The 10,687-nt window shown below is 40.1% G+C and overlaps 1 protein-coding gene across 1 annotated transcript in view; it reads right to left on the bottom strand.

Moving 5' to 3' along the window:
* Positions 1-9,562: 9,562 nt before the first annotated feature.
* LOC133981678 (troponin I, fast skeletal muscle-like) overlaps positions 9,563-10,687 on the bottom strand; it is a 5,954-nt gene continuing 4,829 nt past the window's right edge. Inside the window, exon 7 of the mRNA XM_062420496.1 lies at positions 9,563-9,934. Within this exon, the coding sequence (XP_062276480.1) occupies positions 9,857-9,934 (78 nt within the window). The 3' untranslated portion in view covers positions 9,563-9,856. The remainder of the gene's footprint in view (positions 9,935-10,687) is intronic.

Genomic DNA, 10,687 nt, shown 5'->3' with positions numbered 1-10,687 from the left:
AACTGCAATAAATACAAAAATAAACCTGATTTAATTTTTTTTTTAAACAAATGTTACAAAATGCTTCACAAGACAATAAAAACAAGAGAGATTAAATAAAAGTAAAGACGGTTAAATAACAAATAACACTGAAGTAGATCAATATAGAATATTACAGAATGATGATAAAAACAAATATATGCACACATGGACACATACATCTACACAAAACATAAATATATATAAAGAATCACACACATTAAACATTGGTGCGTTACATGAGTGCCACCCTGAAGAAGAAGCAGGATGGTCACATGATCCAATCTGGTCACATGATCCACTCTGGTCACATGACCTCTGAACAGTGAGATGTAACTAGTTAGATCAGGGATGTCAAACATGCGGCCCGAGGGCCAGAACCGGCCCGCCGAGAGGTCCAATCCGGCCCAGTTTCCTTCTTCCTCATTTCCTTCCTTCTGTCTGTCCTTCCTACATTTCTTCCTCCCTTCCCCCTGTCTTCTTTTCCTTCCTACCTTCCTTTCTCCCTCCCTCCTTTTCCTTCCTCCTTCTTCCCTTCCTTCCTTCCTTCCTTCCTTCCTTCCTTCCTTCCTTCCTTCCTTCCTTCCTTCCTTCCTTCCTTCCTTCCTTCCTTTCTCCCTTCTTCTTCCCTTCCCCCCTGTCTTCTTTTCCTTCCTTCCTTCCATCTGCCCTTCCCTTCCTTCCTTCCTTCCTTCCTCCCTTCCCCCCTACTTCCTCCTTTCCTCCCTGTCTTCCCTTCCTTCCTTCCTGTCTTCTTTTCCTTCCATCTTTCCATCGTTCTTGTCTTCTCTTCTTTTCCTTCCATCTGTCCTTCTTCCATATTTCCTTCCTGTATTCTTTTCCTTCTCCTCCTTCTTTTCTTTCTTTCCTTCCTTCCTTCCTTCCTTCCTTTTAGTGCTCTGGCCCACATGAGATCAAATTGTTCTGTTTGTGGCCCTTGAATGAAGATGAGTCTGACACCTCTTGAGTTAGATGAACTCAGGAAGGTTTCACACCTACAGTCTGTTTACTTTGGTCTGAATCAGTGGAAGAGTTGCTGTGAATAGAATGGAATGGAATGGAATGGAACAGAATGGAACGGAATGGAATGGAATGGAATGGAATGGAATGGAATAGAATGGAATGGAATGGAATGGAATGGAATAGAATGGAATAGAATGGAATGGAATAGAATAAAAACAATAGTAACAAACGGTCGGTTTAGTTTCACACAGGTAAAATATCAAGTTTCAACAAAAGCCACGTGTGAGCTGTTACTGTGTTCATTGGTTAGAAATCTTATGTGATAGTTTTCCAAACTGGTCTTTGTTAAGTCCAAAATGTTCAGTGTTTCCTGCAGTTGTGTTGGATTGAGGTTGGATCACATTTATATCACAAATCATACCTGAGTTCATTTCTAGAATCTAGATCAGTGGTCTCCTACCTGCTTCTCCTGTAGAGCTGCTGTCCTGCATGTTTCAGGTTTCTCTCCACTCTAACACACCTGATTCTGATCATTAGCTCGTTATCAAGCAGCTGAAGCTTGTCAAGGGCTTGATAACAAGCTCATTATTGTAGTTTATTTTATTAAATTAATTCCTGTTGAAAATGTGTGTATCAAATGAGAAACAGCAGCTATAGCAGCTTATTTATCTGCGTGTATCATCATCATACATAAATAGTTCATTAGGTGGTGATATGAGCTTTATGCAGGACCTATAAGGGCTTTAAACAACATTGTATTTGTATGTTTTTGTTTCTTAAAAAAACAACATGCTATGAAAAATAAACTGCAAAAACTTCCAGATGTATCAAATATGATACAAAATAAAACTCATATATGCAAAGTGTTATTGAATTAATATTTAAATTACTTGTCAGAAGGTCCGATAAACACTTTTCTGGCAGTTACTTGATGGTCTGATCAATCTGATGAATTTAACATACAAAGAAGGAAATATATATACGACACATATTCATCCAAAATATCCAAAATATTCATTCTTCACATTTAATATCATTTGTTGATTTGCTTCTCCTGTCTGATGTAACAGTGGACCATTATATAGTGTTTTTTATATAGTTTTTCCTCATAAAAAGTGCTCTATGAAAGCTTCATTACGGATGAATCTCACATTAATCTGCGACTGATGAGGTGTTTATGAATGATTTGTGGTTCAGAAGTTTGTTACTGAGACTAATTCTAACTGTGACGGGTCAGAATATGAACAGTATGTGAGGGTTAAAGGGTTAAAGGGTTAAAAGGAAACTCTGGTCCTGTTCATGACGACTCCTGGTGGTAAAATGAGATTCTCTGTTTGGTCTGTTTCAGCTCTGAGAAGCACAATAAATAACCTCCCTCTCCTCCTGCAGGGGGCGCTGCTGAGACTGTTATTCCTCTTTGTGTTTCCTGATTAATTCACCTTTAATCATTTTTACTTCCGACCACCTGCACAAAATATCACCTTTCAAGCAGCTTCAGCTCCAAAAATAATACCAGTGTCAGTTTTCAAAGAGCCGTGCATGTTGAACAGGACCTCCTCTGCCCCCCCTCCCCCCCTCTCTTTAACCTTTGACCTCTCAGCCCAGCCTTGGTGTAAATGTCAGCCTGTAGCTCCCTCTGTCTGCGGACTCTGTCTGTACGTTTAAATGTTTATTTCCTCTCTTGACTGTGTTCATTCCAGGCTTGTTCAGCTGTCGTATGTGCTGACATGAAAGAGGACATATTTCAGGTCTATATTTATATCTAAGGGGGGTTTTAGCGCCTGTCTCTTTAAGCCCCGCCCCCTCTTAAATGGGATTAGTCAACTTCAGGAATCTGCGTTACGTCCGACTTCCGTCCACATCAATAAACCATTAAACAAACTATAATAGCAGGATTTAATTATCTTATTCTCACATATTAGAGCAGCACATCCTAAAATATAGAAGTAGACAAGATGGAGAGATTAGAGTTAGATAATTAAAAGATGGGGATGATAATTAGACCCAATTCTGTTGCAGACATTATCCCAATATATATAAACTATCTCAGTGTCCTGACAAGCCCCCCCACCCCCCACCCCCCTCTTTAGGTTTTGCCGTCTCAGTTCTTTTCTCTCAGTGCGTTGACATGAAATTGGATCAGTTTGCATCAGCTCATAAACTTCTGCTGTCTGACCTTATTGGCTCTAAATCACCAATAATAACCAGAGACCTAGTAGGAGAAGCAGGTCCTCCTCCTGGGGCTACACAAACCTTCAGGATAAAACCTCCATCTGTCTTTATACCAGTAGATATTACTTTACAGGAGAGCTGGGAACTGATCTACTAACAAGTATTAATGTGTGTATTAATGTGTCTGTTATATCTTATTCCTCTGTTGATGATTAAAAACTATAAAAACAACATCAGTGAGTCACTTTATTATGAAGAGTTTGGTCATGTTGGTTAGTTTAGATACTGTTTCTCCACCTTCTCCTCACAGTGTCCTCATGTACCATCTAGACATCGAGGAGCATGAGAAGCTCCTCATACTGCTCAGCTCTTTATCTCTGACTTCTTCATCAGCTGTTGAAGCTTCTCAGTGAGGTTATAATGCTGCTGATTGGTCTGAAAAGTAACTAAAGCTGTCAAATAAATGTAGTGGAGTAGAAAGTACAATATTTCCCTCTGAGATGTAGAAAGTAGCATCACATGGAAATACTACAGTAAAGTACAAATACCTCAAACTGTACTACAGTAAAGTACAAGTACCTCAAACTGTACTACAGTAAAGTATAAGTACCTTAAACTGTACTACAGTAGAGTACAAGTACCTCTAATTGTACTACAGTAAAGTACAAGTACCTCAAACTGTAGTACAGTAAAGTATAAGTACCTTAAACTGTACTACAGTAAAGTACAAGTACCTCCAACTGTACTACAGTAAAGTACAAGTACCTCACAGGTCACATTATTCACTCTCATGTACTCTGATCTTTGGATGAAGCTCCTGTTCTTGTTCTTGAGGAGCAGGTTGTTGTCTCTCTGCAGGAACTATTTTACTCAGTGGAGGAATTCATTGTGCCGTTGTAGGTTGAACTCATTCAAGTCCTCAAAGGTTGGATGTTGTTGTAGTTAAACAGTCTCACACAGGCAGCACTCACTAAATGTCACCACTGACATTAAGCCCATGAGCTCAATCACTGTTGTGTTCCCTCAAGTGACATAGTGAACTACTTTATATACAGTTAGCTAGTTTAGTCCAGTGGTTCCCAACCTAGGGGTGGGGCCCCTCCAAAGGGTCAGCAGATAAATGTGAGGGGTGGTGAGATGATTAATGGGAGAGGAAAGAAGAAAAAACTAAGTTGTGATCATAGACTGTATATATAATGGACGTAACATCCGTGACGTCACCCATTGGTTTGTGGACTGCTGCTCGGTGGCCAATAGTATCGGATCTGAGCAGCGCCAACTTGATTTCCAGTGCATGCTGGGAAAAATAAAAACACTGATTCTACTTATATGGGCATCAGGAGGAGCATGAGGTGCCACATTTTGAAAACGTTTACTGAGGTTAGAAATCAAGTGAGAAGTTGGTGAATTCTCCATTGACTTGTATAGAGACGGAAGTCCTTTTGACACCAAAACGGTCGCCCCCTGGTGGCCTTTTGATAGAATGCAGTTTTAAATTACTTCCACGTTGGCATCATTTCAGAGGACCAGAACTCCCCACCTGGTTCTGATTCACAAATGTGTTTTCAGTTTTTGGACTTTTTCTCTAATCTTTGATTGTTGCTGAAATATTGGATCATTTGAACATTTATTGAAATGAAAGCATGTGAGAAGTTTAGAGGGAAAAATCAGTATTTGGTGGAGCTGTTAACAACTCATAGACATCTGAGATGTGAGCCGACTACACACTGCTGTCTGGTTTCATCTTTAACAATGTGTTGTATTTATAAAGCTTGTTATATTATATATATATATAATATAATATATATATTATATATTATATTATATGATCCATTGTGTCAAATCTGCATCTGAAAAGTAACTAAAGCTGTCAAATAAATGTAGTGGAGTAGAAAGTACAATATTTCCCTCTGAGATGTAGAAAGTAGCATCACATGGAAATACTACAGTAAAGTACAAGTACCTCATACTGTACTACAGTAAAGTACAAGTACCTCAAACTGTACTACAGTAAAGTACAAGTACTTGAAACTGTACTACAGTAAAGTATAAGTACCTCTAACTGTACTACAGTAAAGTACAAGTACCTCAAACTGTACTACAGTAAAGTACAAGTACCTCAAACTGTACTGCAGTGAAGTACAAGTACCTCAAACTGTACTACAGTAAAGTATAAGTACCTCAAACTGTACTACAGTAAAGTACTAGTACCTCAAACTGTACTGCAGTAAAGTATAAGTACCTCAAACTGTACTACAGTAAAGTACAAGTACTTCAAACTGTACTACAGTAAAGTATAAGTACCTCTAACTGTACTACAGTAAAGTACAAGTACCTCAAAATGTACTACAGTAAAGTACAAGTACCTCAAACTGTACTACAGTAAAGTACTAGTACCTCAAACTGTACTGCAGTAAAGTATAAGTACCTCTAACTGTACTACAGTAAAGTACAAGTACCTCAAACTGTACTACAGTAAAGTACAAGTACCTCAAACTGTACAAGTACCTCAAACTGTACTACAGTACAGTATAAGTACCTCAAACTGTACTACAGTAAAGTACTAGTACCTCAAACTGTACTGCAGTAAAGTATAAGTACCTCTAACTGTACTACAGTAAAGTACAAGTACCTCAAACTGTACTACAGTAAAGTACAAGTACCTCAAACTGTACTGCAGTAAAGTATAAGTACCTCAAACTGTACTACAGTAAAGTACTAGTACCTCAAACTGTACTGCAGTAAAGTACAAGTACCTCAAACTGTACTACAGTAAAGTACAAGTACCTCAAACTGTAGACGCAAACACCTGAATTTAAACTAGCGTCTGAAGCTAAACTAGTCTGTGAAGCTAAACTAGCGTCTGAGGTTAAACTAGCGTCTGAAGCTAAACTTGCGTCTGAAGCTAAACTAGTCTGTGAAGCTAAACTTGCGTCTGAAGCTAAACTAGCGTCTAAAGCTAAACTAGCGTCTGAAGTTAAACTAGCGTCTGAAGCTAAACTTGCGTCTGAAGTTAAACTAGCATCTGAAGCTAAACTTGCGTCTGAAGCTAAACTAGCGTCTAAAGCTAAACTAGCGTCTGAAGCTAAACTAGCGTCTAAAGCTAAACTAGCGTCTAAAGCTAAACTAGCGTCTGAAGTTAAACTAGTGTCTGAAGCTTTAAGGCCTTCAGGAGGCATCAGACTGGCGATGGACTGAAACGCAGCGTTTTTTAAAGGGCTGAGTCTCGGTGAAGTCACATGATCCAAATATAACTCTGAGGCGTCTCCTCACATTCTCACCTCTCAACCCAGTTAAAGTTAGCTGCTCAGGAAACCTTAGAGGCCCCAGAACCTCGGGCCCCCAGCAACCCAGAGGCAGAGCACCTTACAAGGAGTGTGACAGCGTGTGTGTGTGTGTGTGTGTGTGCGTGTGTGTGTGTGTGTGTGTGTGTGTTGGGGGTATATCTCACAGCAGCAGTGGGGGAGTTTTTTAAAGCATTAAAGAATTATAGGATCTTGTTGTCAGATTAGATTATTGATCCTCTTTGTTCACACCTTAACTCCTTCACACAGGATTTTAAACACCTTTTATTTTAGCGCCGCCGTCACTAATTATAAACTTATTATACTCAAGAAATATAAAGAACCAAGCAGCGTCTAACACATTAATTAAAGGACAGGTTTAAAACATGAGTGAGGTACCCAGATGAAGAGTTAAACATGTGTTTTCTTGCTGTAATCATTAGAGGATCCTTTCATAATGCTCATGTGTTCGTCCTATTTAAAGTTACAGAGAACCAGAAGAAGAAAACCTCTAAAGAACTAAACTGGTTCATTAGATCCTGTAAATTAGACCTGAGAGAAATTAAAGAATTATGACGTAAATATTCACACAAGAGGGAAAAATGTGACAGATTTGATTTATTGTTTATATTTACTGCTGCATAAGTTGGATGTAATTAATGAATAAAGTGGAGAAATTCATAGTAAAATCATCTTCTGAGTGTTTGATGGTTTTTATTTCTGCTGTAAAATGATTCTTTTTAAAAAATATTAGAAAATATCTCTCTCTCTACAAATCTACAACTGAGCCTGATGAGAAACTTTATATATATAGAAAACACATTTATAAGACACCAAACTATAAAAAAAAAAATGACATGTTGGGTTTATTTTTGATGATAATGCTTCAAGAAAAGAAAGAAAAAATCTACTTAAGGAGGAATTTTAAGTGGAATTATTGTTTAAAAATGCTGTTTGAAGGATCTCTCTCTCTCTCTCTCTGACTCTCTTTCTTTCCTCCCTCCCTCCCCTTCCTTCCTTCTTTCCTCCGTCCTTCTTTCCTTTCCTCCCATCCTTCGTCCCTACTTTCCTTCCTTCCTTCCTTCATTCCCTCCTCCTTTCCTTCCTTCCTACCCTTCCCAACAGGACGGTTAAATGACTGTGTGGAAACACTGTGGATTTAGTCCTCCATCACTTTACATTGAAAGCACATTAGAAGATCTTTTAATAGTCAGTATGAACAGGAGGAATCATTACAGAGAGGAGGAATCATTACAGAAAGGAGGAATCATTACAGAGAGGAGGAATCATTACAGAGAGGAGGAATCATTACAGAGAGGGAAACATGACTGCTGCTTTAAGACAGGCCTAAAAAAAATCTGAATCTGTCCTTTAATGAATCAGTCAGACTGGATTTGCTTCATCCAAAGTTTAATCAGATCTTTATCTTGTTGTGTGTATTATACATGATGTCATAGATGAGTAGCAGGTGGACCCAGAAAGCAGACAATCTCGGGGGGGAAAAGGCACTTTATTGGCCAACTCAGGAAACACAACAGGAAGTAACTCACAGGAAACACAACAGGAAGTAACTCGAAGGAAACAGAAGGCTAACACTGTGCTAAATAACACAGAACAAACAGAGACTGACCTGAAAACCAGAACCTTTATAGACATGATGAGGTAATCACTAACAGGACACAGGTGAGAGACACAAGACAGGTGGAACACATGAAGCAATCAACCCAGGCAGAGGAAACACGTGACATCATCATCTCTAATGGAGAATACATCAATGCATTTAGAGTTTATTGATAGTTTTTAAAACAATGATTTAATGTTCAGAGCAGTGATTATAACTATACATAATTAATGACTAACACACAGAATAATTAATATAAATATGGAATAATACAGTTGTTGTTTGATGCTGATAGTAATCTCTTTTTAAGCTAAGAAAGATGTAATATATAAATATATATATATATAAATATATGTAGTTTATTCTCTAAATACGCAGAGTCACAACTAATGATGAACCTGATTTATATTTATTATGTTTTATAGGAATTATGTCAGTTTGTTAAGACTAAAGATACAAACATTTGACTGATTAGGCAAAAAAAATACATTAATTAATAAAAAGAAAAGTTTCCCCAACATATTTAATCCAGTTAAAGTCTTTGAAACAGTTTCAATCATTATGTATTTTACTTTATTAACCTTCCTGTCGTCCTCCAGGGTCAAATTGACGCTGTCTGTTTTGACTGTTCCTTCTTTCCTACCTTCCTTCCTTCTGTCATTTCCTCCCTCAGCCCTCCTCTCTTTCTTTCCTTCCTCTCTCTTTCCTCCCATCCTTCTTTCCTTCCTCCATCCCCTTTTCTTCCCTCCTTTCCTTCCTTCCTCCCTCCTTCTCTCTTTCTTTCCTCACCCCTACCTTCCCCCATTCCTTCTTTCCTTCCTTCCTCCCTTCCTCTTTTCCTTTCTCCCTCCCTCCCTCCTCCCTCCCTTCCTTCCTTCTTTCCTTCCTCCCTTTCCTTCCTTCCTTCTCTCATTCCTTCCCTCCTTCCTTCTTCTCCTCTTCCCTCCTTCCTTCCTCCCTTTCCTTCCTTCCCTCCTTCCTTCCTCCCTCCTTTCCTTTCTTCCTTCTTCCTCCCTCCTTCCTTCCTTCTTTCCTCCCTCCCTCCTACCTTCCTTCCTTCTTTCCTCTGTCCTTCCTTCCTTCCTTTCCTTCCTTTCCTTCCGACCTTCCTCCCTCCTTTCCTCCCTTCCTCCTTCTCTCCTTACTTCCTCCCTCCCTTCCTTCCTTCTTCCTCCCTCCCTCCTTCCTTCTTTCCTTCCTCCCTTCCCTCCTTCCTTCCTCCCTTTCCTTCCTTCCTTCCTTCCCTCCTTCCTTCCTCCCTTTCCTTCCTTCACTCCTTCCTTCCTCCCTCCTTTCCTTCCTTCCTTCCTTCCTCCCTCTTTTCCTTCCTTCTTCCTTCCTTCCTCCCTCCTTCCTTCCTCTCTTTCCTTCCTTCCCTCCCTTCCTTCCTTGACTCGAGGACAACAGGAGGGTTAAACAATGATTGATGGTTTATTTTGTTTTTACTTCAGTATTTCTGAATGTGTGAAAAGACTCAAACAAACAAAGACATTTTCTTCCACATTTGACTTTATTGTTTTTATTGAACATGTTTTATTTAGTGGATTTGTGTTGTTTTTAATACTTTAAGACTTTTTATTGTTGGTACGTGAACCTGCAGAAACCTTCGATGCTCCTTCTTCTCCTTCCAGACAAAACAAAGTGCAAAATAAAAACCAATAAAACCCTCTCAGTCATTTCAACCTGCTGTTCAAACCTCTCATCAATAATAACCCAACATCACTGCGTCTGGTTCAACCAACACACGAGACACGCAGAGTTCATAGAAACAGAAACAGACAAACAGCAGCTGTTGTGTTTAGGAAGTCTCGAACATCTTCTTCCTGTCGGCTTTATCCTCGATGTTCTTACGCCAGTCGCCCACTTGCTCTGTCGTCTGCAGAGGAGAGAAAATATTAGATTAACCCTCGAGTCAAGGAGGAAGGGAGGGAGGGAGGGAGGGAGGGAGGAAGGAAGGGAGGGAGGGAGGGAGGGAGGGGAGGGAGGGAGGGAAGGAAGGAAGGAAGGAAGGAAGGGAGGGAGGAAGGAGGAAAGGGAGGGAGGGAGGGAGGGAGGGAGGGAGGGAGGGAGGGAGGAAGGAAAGGAAGGAAGGAAGGGAGGGAGGGAGGGAGGGAGGGAGGGAGGGAGGAAGGAAGGAAGGAAAGGAAGGGAGGGAGGGAGGGAGGGAAGGAAGGAAGGAAGGAAGGAAGGAAGGAAGGGAGGAAGGAGGAAGGAAGGAAAGGAAGGAAGGAAGGAAGGAAGGAAGGAAGGGAGGAAGAAGGAAAGAAGGAAGGGAGGAAGGAAAGGAAAGAAGGAAGGAAAGGAAGGAGGGAAGGAAGGAAGGAAGGAAGGAAGGAAGGAAGGAAGGAAGGAAGGAAGGAAGGAAGGAAGGAAGGAAAGGAGGGAGGAAGGAAAAGAGGAAGGGAAGAAGGAAGGACAGATGGAAGGAAGGAAGGAAGGAAGGAAGGAAGGAAGGAAGGAAGAAGGAAAGAAGGAAGGAACAGTCAAAACAAGGAAAGAAGGAAGGGAGGAAGGAAAGATGGAAGGAAGGAAGGGAGGAAAGAAGGAACAGTCAAAACAAACAGGGTCAATTTGACCTGGGACGACAACATGAAGGATATATACTATAACTGTGTTAGTAGGAACTATA

The sequence above is a fragment of the Scomber scombrus genome, chromosome 6 (genome assembly GCF_963691925.1).
Source record: "Scomber scombrus chromosome 6, fScoSco1.1, whole genome shotgun sequence".
Classification (NCBI taxonomy): domain Eukaryota; kingdom Metazoa; phylum Chordata; class Actinopteri; order Scombriformes; family Scombridae; genus Scomber; species Scomber scombrus.
Note: the sequence above shows the minus strand (reverse complement) of the source record. Positions and strands in the feature narration are given on the sequence as shown.